The sequence below is a fragment of the Phacochoerus africanus genome, chromosome 10, assembly GCF_016906955.1.
Source record: "Phacochoerus africanus isolate WHEZ1 chromosome 10, ROS_Pafr_v1, whole genome shotgun sequence".
Classification (NCBI taxonomy): Eukaryota; Metazoa; Chordata; class Mammalia; order Artiodactyla; family Suidae; genus Phacochoerus; species Phacochoerus africanus.
The window spans coordinates 27,714,011-27,740,175 of NC_062553.1; the positions used below are offsets into that span (position 1 = coordinate 27,714,011).

Sequence of the window (26,165 nt, forward strand, 5' to 3'; positions counted from 1 at the left end):
TTATCAATTATAGTCACCCATTGGCTCCTTCGTCCTTATTCATCTTATAATGAAAATGTGTGCCCTTTCACCAACCTCTCCCTATTTTCTCCACAGCCTCTAGCAACCATAGTTTCATGCTCTGTTTCTAGGAGTTTGACTTTGTAAGTGATACCATCCAGTAATTTGTCTTTGTCTGGCTTAAGTCACTTAGCATCATGCCCTCTAATTTCATCTATGTTGTCCCAAATAGGAGATTTCCTTCTTATTCTAAGGTGGGATAAAATACAACCTTGTACACATACACTACATTTTCTTTCTCCATTTATTCATCAATAGACACTTAAGGTTGTTTCCTATGTGTGGATAGTGCTATAATGAATATGGGTCAGCAGGTCACTCTCTGACCTAGACCTTTTACTTTTCTAGCTAACTTACGGTGAATGGAACGAAGTATACTTAGTCTCCACCTCCATGCTAGCTGTCATATGTTTTCCCACTTCTACTTACTCTATGGGTTCCTCCAAACTGATGGAAGAAAAAAAAAACAACAACAACCTAGATCAATCTGGAGATTCACCTTGCTTTAAATCTACCCTTAAATTTCAGTTGAGTACTCAGCATTCCCCTGACACTACTATGGTGCAGCTGGCTTCCTCACTCTCTGAAGATTATTCCTCATCTTTTATTATGCCCCTATACTTCCAATATCCCTCATTGGCTCAAGGATTCAATTCAAAAAGAACACAAATTACAAGTGTTGGCAAGGATGTGGAGAAAAGGGAACCCTAGTTCACTGTTAGACTATAAAGTGGTACAGCTACTGTGGGAAACCATGGAAATTTCTCAAAACACTAAAAACAGAGCTACCATATGACCCAACAGTTCCACTCCTGGGTGCATATCAAAAAAAAACAAACACTAATTTGGAAAGATACAACATGCACTCCAATGTTCACTGCAGCATTATTTACAATAGCCAAGATATGGAAATATGAAAGCAACCTAAATGCCCATCAACAGATGAATGGATAAAGAAAATGTGGTGTATATATATATGTGCATACATACATATATATATATATATATAAAACACATGTACAATGGAGCACTACTCAGCCATAAGAATGAAGTTTTACCATTTGTAACAACATTGATGGGTGTTGGAGGGCATTATTTAAGTGAAATAAGTCAGAGAAAGACAAATACTGTATGATAACACATATGTGGAATCTAAAAAAATGCAACAATGCAACAAACTAGTTAATAGAAGAAACAGACTCACAGATATAGAAAACAAACTAGTGGTTACCAGTGGTGGGGGGGCAGGGGAAGATAGGGGTAGCAGAATAAGAAGTACAAACTATTATGTGTAAAATAAGCTGCAAGGGTATATTATATAAAACAGTATAGGAGTTACCACTGTGGCACAGCGGAAACGAATCCGACTAGGAATCATGCGGTTGTGGGTTCGATCCCTAGCCTTGTTCAGTGGGTTAAGGATCTGGGGTTGCCATGAGCTGTGGTGTAGGTCGCAGACACAGCTCAGATCTGGTGTTGCTGTGGTGTAAGCCGGCAGCTACAGCTCCGATTAGACCTCTAGCCTGGGGTGTGCTGTGGGTGTGGCTCGAAAAAGACAAAAGATAAAAAAAAAAAAAAACAGCATAGACAATATTTTTGTTAACTACAGAGCATAACCTTTTTGTAACTATAGAGTATAACCTTTAAAAACTGTGAATCAACAAAATGTATACCTAATTTATATGCTATTGCACATCAACTATAATAAACTGTTAAAAAATAAAAACAAGAAAACCCAACCTTCCAAATTATTAGTGATCACTCAAGATTTTCATTTCCCCACCATGAATGTACCAATATCCCTGCATCCATGGACATATAAACAAAGCTCCCTTATTTTCCAATCAGTATTTGCTTTGATTACAAATAACTCTTCTCCAGTCTTATCTATAATAGTTCAGAGGCCCAGAATATACAGTCAATAAATAATCTGAGAACAAATGTGCTACACTCTTGTATAGTGATTTTTTTCAGCAATGATGAACATGCTTGCTCACACTGCTTCATGTCTGCTTAGGGCCTCTGCTGGTTTAATATTCTCTCCTCTAATACCTTGACAGAATTCTCTGCATCTACCATCTGGTTTTCCTCCTTCGTTGGTGCTTATTGCTTTTTTCCATTATCTCATTTTTTCTCTTCTGTTTCAACTGTGAAGTTTGGAATGTCCTAGGGCTTGTTTGTCCTCTTTCTCTCTCTGCCTATAGCCTCCCCTCTCCAGTTTTGTACTTGAATTCTCTCTCATTCTTATATTCTCTCTCTCATCCTCTGAGTACAGTCCAAATACTGACTTTTGCCAAATTCACATTGCAGCCCCAAACTTTTGCCCAAGTTTTTGATCCACACATCTCACCTGCTATTCAGCATATGCATTTATATGCATTTCATTTCCTGTGGCCAGACCAGAACTCTCAATTTGCTTCTGCATCTCTGATAATGTCACCTATATTCACCAGCTGCCCAAGGGCTAACAACTAGGTCTCCTCCTTGATTGCTGTTCCTCTCAAACTGCTATAGCTAACCAATCTGTAAGCCTTACTGGTTCTACCTTTAAATATTCTTGAATCTGAATAGGTCTTACTAGATCCACTGTTACCACCCTCGTCTGAGCTGCCATCTTCTTCTACACAACTATTCTTGCTTCCATCTTTGACCCCCTACAATGCAACCTCAACAAAGGAACCCAAATTATTACTTCCCCCAAGAAATATAAACTAGTTATATCTTTTCCTTGTTTCCCAAACGCCTGGGACTGTATCACCTGTCCCCTGCCTTCCTCACCTCTTACATCCTCTCTCATATAGGCTTTCATGACATTCATAGAATAAGTTAAGATTATGACAGTAGAGGACCTTGCACTTGCTGGTCCCCACCCCGGAAGGCTCTGTTCTGTCTTGCAAACCTGACTCCCTCATTTCAGACAAGTCCCAGCATACCAGTCAGCTATTTCAGAAAGGTACTTCCTGAGAATCTTTCTCAATTAGTGCCTTCCTATCATCAGTCATGCTGGCTTTCCATTCCCTAGCTTATGTATTATTTTACCACACTAATATCTATCTGAAATTTCATCAGATTTTCTTAACTTATTTCAGAAATTCTAACTGAGCATGTACTTTGTAAAGGGCATTGGGTTCTGTGATGCAGATATACATGTAGTCCTTCCTTTTATGGAATGCAACTAGAGTTAAATTTTAGTTGGAAAGACAGATATGAAAAACCTAAATACATAAATGTGATTTTTCTTTTTGGCCACAGCATGTACAAGTTGTGGGGCCAAGGATGGAACCTGCACCACAGCAGTGACCCAAGCTGCAGCAGTGACAACTCTGGATCCTCATCCTGCTGAACTACAAGGGAACTCCTCACAAATTCTTTTTAATTAGAGCTACAATGTTGAAGAATAGGATGCTGACTTCCTACAGCCAGAAGGGTCAGGTCAGGGAAGGTTTCTCTGAGAATGTGACGTGTAAGGTGAGGACTTCTGAGGCAGAGGTTAGGATGGGGATGGATATTCCAAAAGGATTCCGGGCACCAGAAAGAACTCATGGTAAGGAGCACTCACTGTGGATATGTGTGCGTGTATTAACATATAACCATTTGCTACTTTCCTGTCTGTTTTCCTACAGAGACGAACCATTAAATCCTCAAGGCCAAAAGGACCTTTGTGTTTACCTTAATCCTAAGAAATGGAATAAACAGATGAAATGTAATTGGGCTGAGTCTCTGGGGCTAACACAAGGAAGGCCAGGTGAGGCAGAGAGGTGGTGATGAGGGCAACATTTGCTTCCTCGCTGTTTCTGCCTTAATTTTCAACAATAGTGTCTACTGACTTCAATTATAAAAACAAAAACATCAATTCAGTTGTGCCATAACCAGACAGTGGAACAGTTTTGGAGTCTATGGTTCCCATTTTACTAGTACTTCAAATCTACTTTTTTTTTTTTTTAAGTAGGACTTGACTATCTGAGTTTTTAAAAAAATCATAAAAAAGAAGAAAAGTCTTTAAAAAGTTACCCAGTCTTTTTCTGGAAATGTATTCCCAGATAGGAGAGTAGAGTCAGACTGAGAGAAGCAGAGTCTATTAACCACGGGGAGGGTTAATAAATTAAATGAACAGAGAAAATAGTTTTCAAAACAAATAAGGGAAAGATTTAGGGGTGAATTAACTTCTCACTTGTAAGAGAAACAGGGAAGTGCATCCTCTGTAATAAAGAATGGCAAGTTAATCGTTACCAGTGAATTTCATTGCTCTTGTGGGGAAGCATTGCTGGGAACTCAGCCAGACAAGTTTTGGGGAAGAAACCACTCCTATTAATGGGACTATTTAATCATTCACTGAGAGAGTGCATCTCCCTCTAGGGAGGGGACTAAATGAGGAACTGAGTATAGGTGTTGGACTCTGGGGCCACTGGGTTTAAACCACTAACTAAATGCATGGGCCTAAGCAAATCATGGAGCCTTTGTTACCTCTGTTCCCTCGACTATAAGCAGCACCGTGCAAAATTTGTTGCAAGGAACACATGAGTTAACCCCTTTGAAGTATCTAGTACACAATATGGACTGAAGAAATGTGGGTTCCTGTTCTCATTTTTGGAAAAGCAGGAGGCCATGGGGAGAACAAGAAGGAAAAGAACACATTTTCTAAATGAAGATCCATGTAGGACTCTGAGAGGACAACGGCTTAGACACGACTTCTTTCTTACATGGCCATCTTGAAGCAAGACAGCTCTGCCACACTAAGGAGCTCTGCTGGACTGGCCAAAAAATGCCTCAACAAAGAGCAACCTCTCTTTCAAAGAGTAACCGATAAATCTGGATTCTCACTTTTTTTTAAAAAAAGCATAAATGAGAAAATTAAAGAATATGCATAACATTCATTAAAAAAAATTTAAAAGTCAGCACCACACTAACATATCACCACCATACTGACATTTCCTATAAGCAACGGCTAATATTTTATGAGATAGTTGAAACAGATATCATACCTGGGCAATAAAGACATAGGCCATCCACTCCATCTGAGTTTGTGAACTGTCACAACACAGGTGCCTGCAAAACATGATTTATAAAATATAATTCAAGAAGACAACAGAGTTCTCCAATACATTTGGTGAGTAAGTGATCAGAAACCTCTTGGGGTTCCCCTGAGTAATGATGTAATGCAATCAAAATGAGAGTATTCCGATAAAGTTGCTTCGGGCTTCTGTTCAGTGTATGTGTGAAAATAATAGTATAAATATGCTAGTTTAAGTAAAATACAGCTAAAGGCATTGGTAACTGCTGAAAAATGATCAGTGATGTTTTTGGAAAGGCAGAAAGGTCCATATTTGCTTTTTTCAGGTACATTTTCATAAGACATCATTTTCCCCAGAAACTGAGCCTAAAAAGACAAATATTTGTACATTTTTGCATGAGCAGATTTTTAAAAAAGGTTTAGACAGCCTCCATCATTCTGATTATAAACATTAATACAAGACTCATGAAAAATGAACTAAATGAAAAAACACTGCATGCGCAATAACACTGATTCAGTAACTTTTTCTTGAAAACCTCCATAAAACAGATCTTGCCCTCAAGGTTCACACAGTCTATCAAAGGAGCCAGGAATGTAAACAAATTATAGCACCATGAGAAGAAGAGAAAGTTATGCTGAACATAAACCTAGAGCACATTTGGGGATGAGGTGGAGGTGGTTTCCTATAAAAGGAGCACTTTTTAACTGATGTTAAAATGATATAATGGACATTTTTTTCATGTAATTACATTTTTATTCCTGTTATAAAAATTTAGTTGAAAAGATGTTAAAAATGAAACTTCTCAAAATAATAATTCTTTCATTAGCTTTTCATGGTAATCCCTTCCCAATTACCATGTCCAAGAAAAATATTCTCTCCATAAATTATTTTAACCACGCACCCATGTACACAAATTACTGTGGGTGCAAAAAAGAAATAAACTATGATTAGAGATGAGTGTTATAAGACTTTTGGAGCATTTTAGCTATGGTTTGAATTAAAAATGGCAGGTGTGTCTGCCAGGTCAGCAGGAGGAGGCTGAATGAGGAGGGAAGGGAGTAGCCTATACTAGGGAAGAAGGTTCAGTAAAGGGACCACATATATTGCACATGTAGATATGAAACAGCAAGGCATATACAGTGAATTAAAGACAGACGCTTGTTTTAGTATTAAGTAAAAAAGGGGAAGTCATGGGAGATAAAGCTGATGGAGCCCCGTATTAAAGAGCCTCGTGTGGTGCTGACAACCCTGTACTTTATCAAAGAGCTTTGAAGCAGCAAATAAACATGATACATTTTGAAAATCTCTTTGGTGCAGGGTGGATAATGTACCAGAAACTAAAAGCAAGGGCAGAGGCATGATGGTGACACTTATGCACTTAGGATGCCTGGAATAGTCCAGGCAGGAGAATGAAGGCATGGCCCCAGGAGAGAGGGTGTGGGTGGGTCAGGGAAATAGTGAGGTAGATTCAGTATGGCTTAGGGATTGAGTAGACACAGGAAGGTGAGGGACAAGGAGACATCTAGTATCTCTGGGGAGAATGGCTAGATACCAGTGACATTAGCGGGAAAAAAAATACCTCCATGGAAACTGTTTGAAACCAAGATTTTATATATATATACATATATATATATGTATATATATATAAGTTCTTTATTTAAAACTGAATTTTGGCTGCTTATCCCATAAAACCAGGGATTCCACATTTATAGAAAAATGAGGAAGAGACATGTAGTTTCTCTTGTGAGGCATTGACAAATAGGATAGATGGGACTGTCATATATATTTTGTCATATATATTTTGTAATTACATGACATCACTGGTGTTGTCTGCAGCAGCACCCTATATTCAAATATATTCATATTTCTCTACAGCAATGCAGAAATCCTGAAGCAAATCTATTTTCTTATTCTTAGGCTCAACATATTTAGGAAAAAGTTTAACTTCACTCAGATGAAACAATTTCCTATCTCTAGATCTAACTGCCAAGTAATAACATTTGTTTACTGAAGTTATCAAATCTAAAACCTGCCAGCTGTTAACTTACCAGTGATGTTTTTCAGAATATGCTGTCAATCCCCAACTGTATTGAATGGGAGGAAAAAAAACACAAAAACATAGATATTAAAATTGGTACATTTCATAAGAGAAAAAACAGGATTAGATGTTAAGGAGGTGATATTTAAAGGGGGCAAGACATCAGAATTGATACCCATAAGTGATGATTCAGTGGGTGTGATTTATCTAAAGGTATATGATGTTGATAGATTTGGCTGCAGATTTAAATATGCTGAAGGGCCGGCAGGGACTGGGGGTGGGAGGACAAGTCTCGTGATGTCATGGGGCAGTGAGGGAAATCTCTCGGAGGATATTCTGGGTTAAGGAAAGATGTCTAGAAAAATGACCGAAATAAGGTACCATACATATTGACTTACTGCTACTGTGAGAAATTAAAGAACATGCCAATGGCAACACAGATGTGCTGGGCTTAGAAATTAAGCATGGAGGCAAAAGTAGGACATTGTTAGTGATAGAATCTGAAATCCTATACAGTTCATTAAAGTGATGTTTCATAATAAAAGTATTAGGGCAAACATGAATTAGCTCATACAAGTAATCTGTGAAGAAAAAGTGTGATATAACCCGAATGCTGGGTTGATTCAAGTGTTGATGAGAAAGGTAATGTTTTGAAGAGGGGTACACTTCCTCTCTACTGTGGGTTTATTGCTGTGAGTTTATTACCAAATTTAGCAAAGCCAAAAGGGCAAATTATAGAGCCAAGACCAAGACATTCTAAAAGCCAAAGAGGCTGGAGGGCAGTATCTGTCATCCTTTGGGTAGATTTGTTTGCAACATGCCTTCTATTACTAGTCTATGACTAAGGAATGGGATGTAGAGGAATCATACATTTCCCAATAAACAGGGCCTTCTGGGGAGTTCTTGTTCTGCACAGAGGAGATGCTATCACCCAGGAGCTTGGCCTGAGTAGGAACATCATCCTTCTTTCACCCACACGGGTTCCCTTGATCTGCCACACGTCCCCTGACACACATCTCTGGCAACTTCACGAATCTGTCGAAAGCTTAATGTATAAAAAGTGAGGCAAATGCCACTGACCCCTAAATCCTTGAACATATTTCCCCTGGAACTTTTTCAACAACCTTTCCCTTCCAAGCTTTACCTTGTTGGAGGCTTCATCTTCTTTTTCACTCCAAGATAAAACTTCATTGAGCTGACAGAAAGCATTTTATCAGGTTTACTGCTCTGTAAAGGAAAGTAAAAGAAGTTTTAATTAAACAGATTTTATAAATATCCTTTTTTTTCTTGAGTATCAAGGATTGCATTTAGAATTATTAAGTTTCTTCAATCTTTTATGAATGTTTTTCCAAGTTTTTAGTAAATGATTGTTTTGACTATGATAAATTTAATTTTGGATATATGAGTATGCTTATGTGTATATATAATACACAATAATTCCTTATTCAAAATACCCATGACCAGATTTACATAATTTATTTTTCATTTTTAAAAAATACAATATATATGCAATGTATTTTGTAATTACATGACATCACTGGTGTTGTCTGCAGCAGCACCCTATATTCAAATTTATTCATATTTCTCTACAGAAATGCATAAGATGTCATACAGTGTGATAAAGGTTATAAATATTGTTATGGGAGTTACGGTCGTGGCTCAGTGGTTAATGAACGGACTAGATCCCTGGCCTCGTTCCGTGGGTTAAGGATCCGGCGTTGCCTTGAGCTGTGGTGTGGGTCACAGACGCAGCTCGGACCCCAAGTGCTAGCAGCTATAGCTCCGATTCGACCCCTAGCCTGGGAACCTCCATATGCCATGTGTGAGGCCCTAAAGAAGACAAAAGACAAAAAATACATACATGTGTATATATATAAATGTTGTTATGGACCGAAGGTATCCCCCACATTGAAATATGATCCCCAGTGTGATGCTGTCAGGAGGTGGGGGGGCTTTGGGCAGTAATAAAGTCATGAGATTGGAGGCCTTATGAAGAGGACTAGTGCCCTTTTAAAAGAAGCCAGAGAGCACACTTGCCCTCTTCCACTGTGGGAAGACAGGAGAAGTGGGCAGTCTGTTATCCAGAAGAGGCTCCCTGACCACATGGCCTCCCGATCTCAGACTCCCAGCCTCCAGAATGGAGAGAAAATAAATTTGTTCTTTATAAGCTGTGGTGTAGGTTGGCAGCTGCAGCTCCGATTCACCCCAGCCTGGGAATTTCCATATGCCGCAGGTGCAGTCCTAAAAGAAAGCGGAAAAAAAAAAAAATCAATGAACCATCAGGAAAGTTATCTGACAGAGGTAAAATTTAAATCATGATACTGTACGTTAAAAGCTTAATATCAAACTATATTTTATTATTTATTCTTAGATACCATGTAATAAATTTAAGAATGATAATAGCCATGGGAATAGTGATTAAAACAAGCTTTCCCCAAACCCTAAACAATTTCAAGGAAATCTTTTTTCACTCTGGTAGGCATGTACCCTAAGTAAGAGCAAGGGGTCTGGGAACAGAGGCGTGGGTGCAAAGCTGACTTGCTTACTAGCTTGTGACTACACATTACTGCTCTCTGCTCTTATTTCTTCTTGTAAACAGGGATATAAACATGTTGACTACCTCTTGGAGTTATTATGAAGATAAAATGAGAAAGTAAAGGGTTACTGTACAGATTAAATGAGAAACATGCCTTTAAAGGGTCTAGCCCAGTAACTGGCCATATATGAAATACACGGCAACTTACAGCAATTATTATAAATTTAGAACAGAGTGCTGCTTAGAAATAGAAATAGAAAGATAGATAAGGTGTTAGACCTCTAAGACAATGCTCAAAAGCCCATTTAGCAAATATTTAGCTCAATCAGCCATTAAGTTCCAGAAAAATTAAACTGCTACTATAAAGCTGTTTCTTCATGAAGGCAGTCAAATTTGAAAACAGTGGAAAACATATAAAATTAAAAATTGGTTTCCATGGAGAAAATAGATTAGGGGGATGGAGAGAAAAATCAGGTCAGAAAAAGATCAGAACTACTGCTTTGGTGACCAGTGTTCTCTGTGGCAGCGATGATAAGGCCTGGAATTTACATGGTGAATTTACTCCTAGTCACCCTTATCAATAAGTTTGCTACTATTATCATGGTACATAATGTTTTTAAAAATTTAGGTTTTTTTTCCTGTATGGCTATATTTCCAGGTCAAAGGCTAGGAACACAATTAAGATTTTGGCAAAATTGATAGAGTATATTTATTTAAACACATATTCCTATATTCGCTAGCAATTTTCAGTTTTGATGTGGTCAGCAACTTATCTATGTTATTACTAGTTCTCTATACAGCAAATAGGAAACTGCGTTATTTTAAATGAAATAGTCTACCCAAATTCTTGTTTTATTATTTTTATGAAATCAAATCTATTGATCTTTTATTTGGATTCTCTTAACTATTGCTTCAAGTTTAAAGGGTTCCTACATGGCTGACACTCAATCACATGGCCATGCAGCTTGAAGGGTTGCTATATTTAAAGTTTTCATTCTTTTATCAACCTGGAATATATATAGTACAGATTAGAATTTAAGTTGAAAATTTTTCATTAATAATTATCCCAGCCCTTGTAAACAAATCTTTCTTTAGACAAGCATTTATAGTGTCATATTTATCAAAAATAAAAAATTACATCTCTTGGAGTTCCCGTTGTGTCTCAGCAGAAATAAACCTGACTAGTATCCATGAGGATGCAGGTTCGAACCCTGGCCTTGCTCAGTGGGTTAAGGATCTAGCATTGCCATGAGCTGTGGTGTAGGTCACAGAGGCGACTTGGATCCCTCATTGCTGTGGCATAGGCTGGCAGCTACAGCTCCAATTTAACCCCTAGCCTGGGAACTTCCATATGCCGCAGGTGCAGCTCTAAAAAGACAGAAAAAAAAAAAAAACTACATCTCTTACCTCACTCTCTGTTATCATTAACATCTCTTTATTTTTATGCTAGGATATGATTTAAGCTATTTCAATTTTATTATATGAATTAAGTAATTGGATGGGAAATACCTGACAATTATTTTACTTGTTAGATCCCCCAAATGTCTGCAAGTATTCTTACCTGTTTACCCTTTGAGGTGAATTATCAAATCATTTTTTTCCAAGTTCTAAATATAATTCTCTTTGGGATTTTGAAAAGAATTACATTAAATCTATAAATCAATATAAGCAGACTTAAATTTTCTTTCATTTCTAACAGTGAAATCCTGTAGTTTTCTTCATATAAGCTTTTTCTTGTTTGTAAGGTCATTTTTTAGTAGTTTATGTGTTTGGTTTGGGGGTATTGATTTTTTAGCTTGTTGTTTTACTGACTGTTAAGGATTAACACTTAAAGTCTAATATGAAGCTCTGAGGTAACTTTGTACATCAGTAAATGTTCCATACAGAAAAGAGTCCAGGAGAGGAGAACTTGGGAGTGTATATGGTAGCAGAGACTCCTGGCCACCTTGGTCAGAAATTAAATCGGATTATAACCGAGGTTACTATCTCCCCTCTGAGTTTAGGCTACTGGTCCCTTGGACTCAGTCCCTGTGAAGGCAGAATCTGGTGAGAAGCAGCAATTTGGGCAGTATGGGTAAGAAAGGATGTGCGCACTTGAGAGTGAGAAGCGCTGTGCCGGAACGAGGCAGTCTCCACTTGCACAGCATGTTGATAAATCCAGGACTGCCTCATTTTCGAGGTACTGAGTCTCAAGTAAATAAAAGTGATTCCCAAGCCACTCTGGACAGTGCCAGCTCATGACTGTACCCTCTGCTGTCCAAAGAGAACACAGATGATGTAATTGGAGAGGAGATCAGTCACTGTGAAAAGAAACCTTTTTTCAGTTTCAGTCTTTAAGCTGAATATGCATGAACAGGATCCTAATGGAAAGCTCTATAAAAAGAAATCTCATTTGGCAAGATAACTTCACTAGAGGTTTATTACGACCCTTGGTGTGTATACTTTCTGGAGAATTTCTCTAAGAAGTTCAAGTGTTATGAAGTATGTAATGTGTTGCTTCAGGCATTATATTTCAAAACAAATTTTTTCACTAAGCCAATTAAATGAGTGTGCTTAAAAAATTATTCTTGTTACTAAGAGGAGTTTGCTTATTAGCGCGTGCAACTTTTAACGAGCCCCCTTCTACATTTGCTTTTTTCACACCATTAACAGTGTAATGATAATACTCTTTGAAACTTCTCACCTTTTATGTAAATCAAGTCTGAAAACATTTTAATTAACATTTTCTGTTCAAGGAAAACTCTCAGAACAAAATATATCTTCCCCTGTGTATTAGTCTAATTTGTTGTTAATGAGCATTCATAAATTATCTCTAATTAACACATAGTCTCTTTAAATACACTTTCCAATTTGTAATTTCTACTCTCAGTAAATCATTTTCTAAATTTATACAAGCACACATATACTAACGGCATCTGTCAAAACCAGAGCCAAATCTTTATTCAAATAGGTTGGGGATTTTTTTTTTTTGCTATTATTTACTGTAAAATCATTTGAAAAGCAAACATTGCCAATGACTTGACCATCGATATTAAAGGGCAAAGAACAGCAACATGAAAAAATAAGCAGCAAAATAACATGATGTGTTGAAAATAATAGTAGAGTTTAATGAAAAACCCTAAGACTCTTATCGCTTGTTTAATGTACAAATTAAAGTATCAGTTGCATTAATTGATTCTGACAGGTGCATAAATACAACTTTCAAACACTTAATTAGACTATAATTCTATAACCTGAGGTCACTGTGACAAAAACAAAATGTGTTTGGTACTATCAAAATGTGCTGTCTTTTAAATACAGTATGATCTCATATTTAGAATCTAAAAAAGTCAAACTCACATAGAAGCAGAAAGTAGATAGTGGTTTTCAGGGGCTGGGAATAGGGGAAGTGGGGGGATGTTAAGCAAAGGGTAGACAGTTTCAATTTTGCAGAAAGATTCTGGAGCTCTAAAGTACAGCATGGTGACTATAGTTAATAGTACTGTGTTGTATAACTGAAAGTTACTGAGAGTAGATCTTAAAATGTTCTCACCACACACACACACACACAAGCTATGTGAGATAATGAATATGTTCAATAGCTTAGATTGTGGTAATCATTTCACAATGTATACATACATGTATAAAAAGTATCACGCTGTGTAACAAATAAAATTTTTGCCAATTATGCTTCTATAATGGTGGGGGAAAGTATTTCAAATGTCAAAAAAGGAACACCATCGGACAAGCTCTCAATACTATTTCTACCAGTTTATATGAATTATTTTAGATTAAGCATGATGATCTTTTCAAAAAGATACAGATTCTTAAAACATTCTCTTAAGGGGTGAGAGTCTTTAGCTCAATTACAAAATCATTGTATTGAAAAAAAAAAATTTTCCATGAAGCCTTCCCTATGGCAGATTTTAAAATTTATATTAGCTTGGGGAAAAACATAACAAACTAAATTGTATGAAGTGTCATATTTGAAAATATTTGGTGCTATTAAAATGAAAAACACTTATCCTCTTTAAATAAAATTCTGTCAGCAAAAACACCAAGCTAAAATTATTGTTTCTTTATTAACTCCCTTCATAAAGCCTTTGGAATCAGACACCTGGGAATGAATTCTATCATTTACTGGCTATGTGATCTCGGGCAAGTTATATAACACTGCTTTAAAAATTTATTTCATTGACATATAGTTGTTTTACAATGTTGTGTTCATAATATCTTGGTAGACGCCATTTCTTCATCTATCGGGGGGAATAACTATAGTACCCGTTTCATAGGACTATTGTGAGAAGTGAAATGTATAGAATTCTTTTTATGGACTAACCACTTGAATGTTAGTCGGGGGCCATATGACTGCACTGCTATTATTACTGTTTGTTCCTAGCAACCTTCTGCTGCCACACAGTGGAAGTGTCGGCTCCTTAATGGAACTAAAAATTTCCAGATGATTTTTAAATACGCTACGCAGACATCCAACTACAAAGGTGACCCTTAACCGACATGTACATGGAAGGACAAGGATGAAGGAAGTCAGTCTAGGTGGGTGACTTGAAGAAAACCAAACAAAATGCAATCACATTCCCTTCTAGATGGCTAGAAAAATCAGCTGTGAAGTTTACCATTTCCTTTCATGAACACAAACCTAAAGTTCATGAACCTTAAAGTCTGATGATTTGGTTCATATAAACCTAAATTCTTAGGTGCCTTATTTCTGTAAACTCTACTCTTACTGCACTGAGAAAAGTGAAAAAATGGTATTAAATGATAAATGACAACAATCACTTGATACCCATGCAGACTCCCTGCTAGGTCTATCAGATGGAATAACAAAGTGGGAGTTCCAGTCTATAATATAGTTCTGAAGAGAGGGATAAGGGCTACCGAATTCAGTGCTGCTTTATTAGCTCCCTGCCTGGACTTCCACTGTCCTTGAAGAACATGAACATGAGATATATACACAAAGTAGGGATACGACTCAGATTTATTTATGCCCACATGGAGGCTTCCCTGCTAGAGGAACATATGGGGAGAGTGGTCAATGTGTGGAGAGCTCAGGAGAAGCCACAACAAATGGGGACTGTAGAACTTGGGAAAGCTCCTTAATAATTCTTTCCTCATAGCATATCTAACAGATGTGACTAGTCTGGTCCCTCTTTATAGATTTGCACAACAGAACATAGTGATAGGCCACTTACTGGAAGCAGGCAAGGAATGTTTGTTTCCTCAATTGAGTCTTGCAATTCAATAGAAATAAGTATCTTTTGGTCCCGCTGTTAATTCCGGATTTAAAATAATTGCTTGGGTGTGGCTTGAATCTCAAGGAAGTAGAGATGTTACTGTACACACCTATGTAACCACCACCCGAAAGTGGATAATGAACATGTGCTCTACTGACTCTAACTCTTTGCTTCTGTAGCAACCCTTCTACACACCCCAGGCAAACACTTTCTGACTTGTATCATTGCAAATGGTTTTGCCTGTTCTTAGAGGTCTGATGGACGGACTCATATGGCTCTATTTTGTGTCAAGCTTCTTTTGCTCAACAAGGGTTTGAAGATTCACCCATATTGTTGCATTCATTCATTTTTATTAGTGAGTAGTATTCCACTGTCTGAATATGTCTTTCTCCTATTGGTGGACATTTGGAATGTTTCCAGGTTTTAGCTTTTATGAATAAAACTGCTTATGAATATTCATGAACAAGTGATTTATTGGACATAATACCCAGGAATAAAGCTGCTGGATCATGGGGTAGATGTACGAATAACTTTACTTTTAAAACTGCCAATAAGCTCGACTAGTGATGATGTGATTTTACCTTTTCACCACCAGTTCATGAGGTATTTTAGTTCATCAATATCCTTGTGAACATGAGGTGCTGTATGAAAGGGGTATCCTGTGGTTTTAGTTTGCATTTCCCTGATGACTAATAATGCTGGGCACTTTTGGTTTAATCACTCATTGGCCATTCCTATGTCTTCCTTCCTGTGTGTCTGTCCAATACTTTGCCCAAATTTTTATTAGATTGTCTTTTTATTTTTGTTTTGGAGGAGTCCTTTTTCAGATATATGGAGCATGACTATATTTTTCTCAGTCTGGAACTTGCCTCCATATTTTAGTGGAGTCTTTTGATACACGTCCTTATATCCACATACATAAATGTTTCACAGTTGAAAAAGAACTTTTACATATATTCTTATTTAAGCATTACAACAATCTGGCATTCAGGACTCATACTGGCATTATCACATTACAGATACAGAAACTGAGGATGAGAGTTTTAATTTTCTTATTCACACAACCCACTTGGTGGGCTTATTTTCTGATGCTAAGTTCAACATCCTCCTATCTATTCCCTCCTTTTCATCTCTACATCCTCTCTCCATTCCTCAGGTTTGTTTTTTTGTTTGTTTGTTTTGTTTGTTTGTTTTTGTTTTTTTTTTTTTGTCTTTTGAGGGCCACAACCACAGCATATGGAGGTTCCCAGGTTAGGAATCTAATCGGAGCTGTAGCTGCTGGCCTACACCACAGCCACAGCAATGCCAGATCCAAGCCGCATCTGCAACCTACACCACAACTCATGGCAACTCCAGATCCTTAATTCACTGAAGGAGGCCAGGGATCAAACCCGCAACCTCATGGTTTCTAGTGGTATTCGTTTCTGCTAATCCACGACGGGGATGGGAACTCCTCCATTCCTCAATTCTTTAACAAAAGCTTTTATGGAATTCAAACTTAAGGGATACAAGAGTAGGATCCAATTAAGAAATGTGATATTATGAGTCATTTCACTCAAAAGTATAGGAAATATAGTAATCAGATTTAAAGTTTAATCAGTTTTAACATTTGGGATTGCCTTTTTCTCTACATTTTATTAATTTCCATTAGCTAAACTAAAGCTGCTCTGCCTAACAGCATGACACATTCTGTTAATTTTATTGGCTGACATACTGATTTATATGTTAGTTTACATAACACACCGTAGGCTTTTCTTTAGGACTGAAGTCATTCTCTTCCTTAAAAAATGCGAGGGGCTCATAAAGGTCATATATGGGGATCTTTACTGTGTTCCTGGAAACAATAATGTTATTATCTCAGAGGCTGAAAGAAATCAACTTACTGTGCATTGTATTTACTTGACTTCCAAGAGAGAGGGCTGAGACGTATGAAATAAGAATGTTAACACCCACCCACACACAAACACATATTCAAATACTACAGATATAAATACCTTCAGATCCTTGTAAAGAAAGAGATACCCATCTCGTAAAATAAAATACCGGTCTTGAAACTTATTTCCAGACAGTATTTTAGACGGTTCTTCTTTGATTTTCAAGACTCCTTCTTTGATATTTTCCAGGGTCTTCCTCTCTGTAAAGTACATTTATTTTTGTCAGGTACATTTTCATTTATTGTGAATAGAGTATAAAACATTTCTGAATTTTCAGTTTTTATAATATAAAGTAATAACTTGTTTCCCACCATCAAGAAGCCCCTAGTTAATTTCTGGGAACACTTTTATTTTTTTGTCAGGGGAATGTGGGGAAAATCATAGATCCGGTAACCAGATCTATTTATTCATATCTATTTATAGGGAGGCCTGCCTATGCTGCCCAATTAATTACTGGCCAATGACTATTCAAAACATGGCTTGGCTCTCCAGCGATCCCACTCCTGCGCATTTATCCATCCAGAGAAATCCATGATTCAAAAAGATACATGTACTCCAGTGTTCACTGCAGCACTACATATAAATTAACCAAGACATGGAAACAACCAAAATGTCCATCAACAGAGGAGTGGATCAAGATGTGGTACATATACACAGTGGAATATTACTCAGCCATTAAAAGGAAAGAAATAACGGCATTTACAGCAACACAGATGGACCTAGAAATTATCATGCTAAGTGAAGCTAGTCAGACCAACATCATATGCTATCACTTACATGTGGAATCTAAAAAAAGGACACAATGAACTTCTTTGCAGAACAGATACTGACACATAAACTTTGAAAAACTTATGTTTTCCAAATAAGACAGGCTTGGGGGGTGGGGGATGTGCTGGGGGTTCGGGATGGAAATGCCATAAAATTGAGTTGTGATGATCACTGTTCAACTATAAATGTAATAAAATTTATTAAAAAAAAAGCACAGCTTGGCTCAATTAAGATGTGCTATGAGTATAAAATATATACCATATTTTGAAGATTTAGCACCAAAAAAGAATAAAAATATCACAATTTTGTAATGCTGTTTACATATTGAAATGATAATATTTTGGATATATAAGTTTAAAAAGAAATACATAAAGTTAATTTTAATTTTATATATATATATATATTATTTTTTAATGTGGCACCTAGGTAATTTCCTTCCCCTCCCCCCCCCCTTTTTTTTTTTGAGGCTGCACCTGCAGCATGTGGAGGTTCCCAGGCTAGGGGTCAAATCAGAGCTTCAGCTGCCATCTACGCCACCGCCACAGCAACACAGGATCCCAGCGGTGTCTGCGACCTACACCACAGCTCACAGCAACACCAGATCCTTAACCCACTGAGCAAGGCCAGGGATTGAACTGACAACCTCATGGTTCCTAGTCAGATTCATTTCTGCTGTGCCACGATGGCAATTCTGGCTCCTAGGTAATTTAAAATTACATAATCAACCTGCATTTTATTTTTTTTTTGAGCAGAACTCATATAAACAATGCAAACACACAAGTAGAAGGGAAACCTTTGCTGGAACTCTGACTCAGGAATCCAGGAATTCTTACGATATTAGAGAAACTCCTGTACCAACGAAATAGGTAATGGTAAAAAGGCAAAACTGCTAACATTTGTGCTATACCACCAGTGTCCCACACTTAGAAATTATTTCAACAGTTCTACTAAAAATCGCTTCTAGGGGGAAGAAAACCATGTTGTATTTGTACACACTTATCATGAATAAATTTATCACTATATCTTCAGTCTACAACTCTCTTCTCAAAATACTTAAACAATATTCAGCGGCCTACCTGAGAACTGAGGAACAGAAAGAAAAGGAACCTTAAGCTAAATAGCCACAACAAGGTCATTTTGGAGTCAGCTCCTGCTTTTCCCCTAACACAGGAGTAACGACACTTATCCTGCGGATGGCTTTGGCGCTCACATTAGATGATGTCCACAAAAGACGTAAGGCGGACACTGTCAGGATGAGGACTTTTAGCAATTTCCTAAACAATTCCTGATACATTTTTTAAAATATTCATGCATAGTTTCTAAAATTTACAAATACATTGAATGATTTGAGAAAGAACCCAGCAAATCCCTTGGTCCGGGGAAAGCCCTTACTTATACAGCAAATAATACACAGATGTTCACAATTATAACTAGCCTGAGAAAACAAAAGTTTAAAAAAATGGAAATAACTCCTTATAATGCAAATATGAACATGGGGTGACAAGCTGGAAGCAAAATCCCCACGATTAATCACATCACTGATCCTAACCAAAAACAAATGACAGTAATCGACAAGCCCCAATAGTTTTCAAGATCAAGGCCACAGAGAACATTCTTTTAATCATGCTGTCATGCTAAAATAGGTTCTTCTTAGGAGTTTATGACTTTAAAACTCTTTCTGAACAACATACTGCCAAAATTTATTTTCTGGTACAATCTCTTAATATTCAATTCCCTAGAAAACTATTTGAAATAATATTTTATCATTAAATAATATATTTGAATTACAAATAACACTTTTCCAATTAAAAGACTTGAAAGAAAACATATTTTACTACAATGAGTATATCAAGAAAAAATAAACATTATAGATGATTAGTATTCAGCAAAACTCAGATAACAGCAATTCATTAATTTCTTTTTTCTTTTTTTTTTTTTTGCTATTTCTTGGGCTGCTCCCACGGCATATGGAGGTTCCCAGGCTAGGGGTCAAATCGGAGCTGTAGCCACCGGCCTACGCCAGAGCCACAGCAACGCTGGATCTGAGCCGCGTCTGTAACCTACACCACAGCTCATGGCAACGCCGGATCGTTAACCCAATGAGCAAGGGCAAGGACCGAACCCGCAACCTCATGGTTCCTAGTTGGATTCCTTAACCACTGCGCCATGACGGGAACTCCCATTAATTTCTTTATAAAGTATTAAGAGTCTTGCATGTACTTGATTCTATAACAAACAGTAACAGAGATAGAAATGGTTTCTTGATTGGCAGTGTAGTGCCAGAGACAGAGTTAAACTTGTGCTAACAAATGATGCTTGTACAGAAAACTATGGTAAGCAATTTAGAAAACATTGGGTGGGCTTAGTGATTCAGCTGATTTAGAACAGCAAAGTGGAGAAAGACATTTATAATATCATTGATTTAGAAATAGGTAAAGCCTTTTAAAAGCATTTAATTACAATCAAGTTGAGAGATAATAGATACATATTGCTTAAGCCAAACCAATTCCATTCACCCCTTCTGACTGTACCTTTTTCAGTTAGATTTTTGTTCAATTTAGTAAAGCTTTCTAATTTTACCAGTAAGAAATAATCATATGTCCAGTTGTTTAAGTAAACCAGTCATAGGTCAAAGAGAAAACAGGCTCAGGAAAAAAATATCGTTGCTGTCTTCAGGTGCATATCTATTAAATTTTAAGAAATGAGATGCAATTGAGAATCTTAGCTAAATCTTGTTGCATACATTATGAAGGGACTCAGGAGGAGGAAGGCTCTGAGAAGAATACATATTAAGGAGGAGGAAAGAATGAAAGGGACCTTGAATATAAAGTTCTACAATAAATACTAAGGACTTGAAAGAATTTCTCAAAGCTCTTATAACAAAATTTCTGTCTTCTTTCAAAACGTTAAGGAGTTGCCAGTGGTTAACAAACCCGACTAGGAACCATGAGGTTGCGGGTTTGATCCCTGACCTTGCTCAGTGGGTTAAAGATCTGGCATTGCCCTGAGCTGAGGTGTAGACATGGCTCTGATCCCGCGTTGCTGTGGCTCTGGTGTAGGCCGGTGGCTGCAGATCCAATTAGGCCCCTAGCGTGGGAATCTCCATGTGCCATAGGTGTGGCCTTAGCAAAAAGACAAAAAAAAAAAAAAAAAAAGTTAAGATAAGTAGAAAAAAATACTTACCACTTAAGAGCCAAAATGGGGCAACATGCTTTGGCCACACTGTACATGATTTGGTGTGCGTAAAATGAAAGTTATGAGTTAAATGGTTTCTAATAATTCGCTTTCCAAACTTTACCAGTACTGCATGTTCCCTCAACTTTGGGGTACTTTGCTATTATATTTTCACTCCCTCTACTTCATCCTGGGCAGAAAGCTTATTAAGATCCAGAGACACTGTGATCTCCAGAGATTCATAAGCCCCTCTCCCCTTCTTAGTGGCTGCAAGGACAAGGAAGGCTTGGTTAGGGTTCAGTTGGGATCTTTAGTATTAATACCAGGTAAGAGAATAGATTGGTATGCTTAGTTATATTGGGCTATAAATTTGTTATTAATTAGAAAAGCCCTTAAAATGACATGTATGAAACTACACAGAATGGTAAAATTTATTTATTTAAGTCGAAGAGACACCATATTACCAGGAATATGAAACTGATAACTGCCTCCCCCCCAAAAATGTTTTTCTAAACCTTTTGAAAACCTCAGGTTCTTGGACAAAAACAGTAATCCCTAAGTAGTGGCCCCTAATCCCAATAAAATAACTGATCTGTGGATGAGGTGGGAGGATCCTGGGAAGGAGAGATGAGACAGACAGAGTGAGGGAGAGACAGAGAGAGAAGAAGAAGAAGGGAGGAGAGAGAGCAGGAGAAACATAAATCCAGGGACAATGTTTCTAGAAGACATAGTCCCCCTTTATGCTTCATGTCCAGTCAGCTAGCAACTCAGCCATTGCCCCCCCAGAGCATTTCTCCCTGGGGTTAAATTCTACTCCTTTTCCAGTATCATCCCCTGAACCCCTTGCCTTTTCTACCTAATACCCAGATTGCAGGATTCTATAATTGCACGTCCCAATCTTCTAATGGCTCCATATAATTCCAGATCCGTGCTACGCAAATACTGTTTCATCATGTTAATCTTGTTCTTCCCTTGCTCTACTTTTCTATTTAAAGTTTTATTTACCTAACATTAAAAGCCTAAATTTCTTTCCCTGACTTTTCAAGGGCTGAAGAAACTAGACTCCTCCTACTCACGTCCATAAACTATTAAGTTAAAATGTGATATTTATTTATAATTCAGTTGATCCTCATACACTGTTTGGAAAACCAATCCTTGTCTCTATGGGGTGACTCAAGTTGACCACCTCAATGAACTGGAGGGAAATTCCATTCTCGTTGATTCTATACAAACACTACCCCACCTTGTTATCACTGTCTCTAAAACTCTAAGATAAAATGCAGTCATTGAATACATAAAAAGTCATGTTTACCTCATAATTTAGCTCTTAGAAATAATAATTTTAGCTTATGGACATGAATGTGCCTGATCTCATCAGATCTTGGAAAAGCAATAATTTCATGTTTGCTTTTCAACACAATGTGGGCTTTGGATTTTCCTCCCCCACCTGTGTGAGAATTAACCTAGCCCAGTGACTAAGAGCTTGCCCTAGAGCTAGACTGCCTGGGCTTGATGAAAACCCCATCTTCCACTGGATCTCAGGCAGTAATCTCTAAATCTGTTTCCTCACCTGCAAAATGGGGAATCATACAGTGATAATCCAATGCATCTGGTCTGTAGAGTGTCTAGAAGACTGCCTGACACATAGTGAGCAGCATGTAACTGCTTATTTATCTAATGGAGGGCAGACATCATTTTTTTTTCTATACTGCGGAGTCTGTAATAAACAATATAGAAAGAATTGCCCTTCCAAAGACCTGACAGTTTATAGAATTTATAAGAGTTTTTTAAAAAAACTAAGATCTGATTTATCCTTGCTTTCCATATAACAAGTGGTTTAGGACAGAATATACGACCTGGATGTGCAGAGACCTTGAGTCAAATACCTGCTCCTCAGCAGGTCACCTTGAGGGAGTGATGTAACATCTCCATGTCCCAGTTTTTCCATTTATAAAAGGCTTAGCAAGTTCTAGGGAAGAAAAATCTCTGAGGAATACTGGGAAACTGAAATGAGATGATGAAGACAAAGTAATCAGCCCAGCACCTGGCACACAGTAAATGCATAGTAACTACGGACTCTCATCTCTTACATAAGATCCGAGCAATGACAAGGGAAGATACAACAAATGAGTCTATTTTCGAGGGTCTTTACGTGTCTCCCTTCTTTTGTCGGTGAAGGCTATTTCCTCAGGCCTGTACATGATCCGAAAAAATAAGTTCCACTCCTTCCCGTGCACTCTAAATGCTGAAGGAGACAAATATGCAGTTTTCATGAGACGTCCTCTTGCAAATACACCACAACCAAGTGGTATTTGGCAAGACGTGCAGTTTAACACCTAAAAATTTTGTTTAAATTAGAAATTATGAATATTCCCCTTTTTTGATGTTGATTGTACAGAACACATATATTAATTATAAAGCAGAATTTGATACATTTCACTCATTGTATGACATTCACTCAAAAGGCATTTAATACAATTTAGTTCTGGAACTGAGTAGAAACCAAACTTACCATAACAGTTGCTTGAAAGTCATCTAGGAAAAGTCAAATATTTTCCCCCCATTCCCAGTCTATTTTCCTTGATACTTGTACTGAAGAAGCAATGCGTAGTAGAACTAGCAGCCTGATGACATCCTTCTATAATTAGATTATCCATCAGCAGTCAAATTGTAAACATAGTTACCAGTGGAGCCTTGACTAGAAAAGTGCCAGAGATTTCATGCCCTCTTACTGACAATGCAGTAAATTGTAGAAGGTAAAACACTACTTTTCCATTCTACCATAAATTTCCAACAAAATACTTCCTTCCACATGAAGTGGACTAGGTCTTACCTTTGACTTTTATACATCTTTGGATTTTAAAGACTTGATGGGGAGTAGGATATAAATTATTTCAGCTAGACTATGATTTACAAACTTAGACTATTTTTTTTTCTGGCACTTTCTTTTATTTTCGTAAGCCAATAGATAGTGGATAGATAGCTCAGCTTTTCCAGGTCTGAAGTTGCTGGAAGCAGTTGCATTTTGAACTATTTTATTCTAATGCAAATTTAATTCCAAAGCATGTGTCATATGTGGCAATCTAAATTTAAAAACCCACAGGCATCTGCATTTGAGTTACATCTTATATCTTAAAAAGTAGTTCTTCCCCATTGAGATCATTAAAACTTGATTCTGTTGTATTGCATTCTATTGGGGGATATTAAGGAAACTTAGTGCTTAAACTAAGACTTCTGCAACATAAAATTATTTATTCTGGAACCTTATAGAAGTTATAAATTTATGGCTTACTTGTGATAGAGATGTTGAAATTTAATATGAGATAATAGTAATAAAAGATGGTCTAATATGATTAGGTATGACAAAGTCTAAATGGTAATTTAAATGAAGTTTGGTTTTTTTTTCTTCTTTTTTATGGCCACAATGGAGGCATATGGAAGTTCCCAGGCCAGGGATCTATCAGAGCTGCAGCTGCTGGCCTACACCACAGCCAAAGCAACACTGGACCTTCAGCTTGTGGCAATGCTGGATCCTTAACCCACCGATCGAGGCCAGGGATCAAATCTACATTATCACAGAGATTATGCAGGGTTCTTAAACCACCAAGTCACAGTGGAAACTCCCTTAAATGAAGTTTTATTCTTCCTCTCTCAACTTCTCAGTCATAATCCATGAGATAGAAAAGAAATTCAGACGATTATTTTTCTTTTCAACTTAGTTAAAATCCTCATTACAATAAAGACAATAGCCCAAAAGGTTTGTAAGAAATAAAATGTTGCTGTTGAAAAACACAGCACTGCTTTTTTAAGCAGAGGCAACAGGAAATTCACTTACTCGCATATACTTCTATAAAAGTAGAGAATGCTACCTCATTACCTTAGGTGACTGAGCAGAAATTGAGTGCCGGATGATTCTAAAATCTATTCCTTCTTGTGAAACACCATCATACAATTGAAGCAAGTCAGGTTTGCATGTGTATAAAGTAAAAGAGAGTTAGGAAGAGCTAGGGATGTGGCAAGTGGGGATTAGGTGTGACGAGAAGGGTGCCAAGGATACGGTAGTGCTCCTTTGTGTTTTAACAAAATATAAACACGTTAGCCATCTGTTCCGGAGAGAAAAATGTGGTTGTAAGCAACCACTCTTGCTTCAAACTCTGCTAATTTCCAGTTGGCCCCAGGTTAGAATAAGAGAATCTCAAGGAAGAAAAAGAAATCCTTAACAGTGTCCTCTTTCTGCTGTGAAAAGCAACACGTGCCTGCGATGATTCCAGTTTTTCTGTTAACAAATTGACAAAGAAATCACATTTGATTGACTTTAATTATTTTCCTTTTAGAAGCCCATTTTCAAGGGTAGTGCAGGTAATGAATGGAACACGAATTCTGGAGCAGGTGACTGTGATTGATTTAGAAGACAATTGCCAGGACAGAGAACAAGTAGACTGAATACCTAACCAATCTAAAATCTATCACAAAGTGTACCCCCTCAGAAGTACTGAATAAGTTCCCAGTTGCTGTAAGACACAACTATAAGGAAAAAAAAAAAAACCGTGACTTAAGAAATAGATTTAAACAACAAACAGGCCAAACCTTCTTTAAACTGACAACCCTAAATTCACACAGAAGCCGAACCAACCATAATGAAAACAATTATTTTACTTAGACAATCTGGATATAAATCAAGCTCTAATTAAAAACATTCATAAACACTGCATTAGCCAGAAATCTAAAAAAGAAAGTTAAATCTTTACTTCGTAAGTATGCCTATTTTTGATTCCAAATACATAACCACTATTATGAAATGATCCAATTAATGTATTTGCTGATGGTGTTACTCTAAAACCTGATTTTTTTGTTCATGCAGAGGGATGCAATTTCCTGGTAGAAAGAGCGACGCGTTATCATAATAAGAAGCTGCATATTAGTTTGGCCAACTGAGGTGAGAGAGTGCAGGGCAGGAATATGTTTCATGGTCCCACCCTGTCGGAGAAATGAAGGAGATGTGAGAACAACCCAAAAGTTGACCGATATTTCGCTCTAGTGAATGTTTCACCCCAAACCCTGAAACTATCACTTAAGCCTGCTTTCCACTGCTTGGGTTCCCCAGTTTTTACGGAAGATGCTTTGTCTAGACCTTACAGAAGCTTGATGCCTTTACAACAGGACACACTCATAACCCCCCAAAAAACACATATAATAGGGGAGGCATCATTTTCAGCCCCAATCTCCCCACCCAGTTTGTGGATGAAACCCACGGACAGTTTGTCACTTGACCACATCTTCTTGCCCCTAAACAACATAAGGATTGTATTCAGATGTGATTGTCCTAAATCCTCTCAATCTAAAATTGCTGATTTTTTTAATAACGATTTTTATTTTTTCCAGTATAGTTGGTTTACAGTGTTCTGTCAATTT

The 26,165-nt window shown here is 37.4% G+C and overlaps 1 protein-coding gene and 1 long non-coding RNA gene across 7 annotated transcripts in view; one reads left to right on the top strand and one right to left on the bottom strand.

The window, feature by feature from the left end:
• LOC125137997 (uncharacterized) overlaps positions 1–3,340 on the top strand; it is an 85,902-nt gene extending 82,562 nt beyond the window's left edge. The window contains exon 3 of the long non-coding RNA XR_007137559.1: positions 3,313–3,340. This is a non-coding gene — a long non-coding RNA (uncharacterized LOC125137997). The remainder of the gene's footprint in view (positions 1–3,312) is intronic.
• ARAP2 (ArfGAP with RhoGAP domain, ankyrin repeat and PH domain 2) overlaps positions 1–26,165 on the bottom strand; it is a 172,202-nt gene that overhangs the window by 9,930 nt on the left and 136,107 nt on the right. For all 6 annotated transcript variants that reach the window (XM_047799201.1, XM_047799202.1, XM_047799200.1 and 3 more), the window contains 4 exons: positions 16,872–17,011; positions 8,255–8,337; positions 7,121–7,156; positions 5,043–5,106 (listed from right to left, as the gene is read on the bottom strand). In XM_047799201.1, coding sequence (XP_047655157.1) covers positions 5,043–5,106; positions 7,121–7,156; positions 8,255–8,337; positions 16,872–17,011 — 323 coding nt within the window. The remainder of the gene's footprint in view (positions 1–5,042; positions 5,107–7,120; positions 7,157–8,254; positions 8,338–16,871; positions 17,012–26,165) is intronic.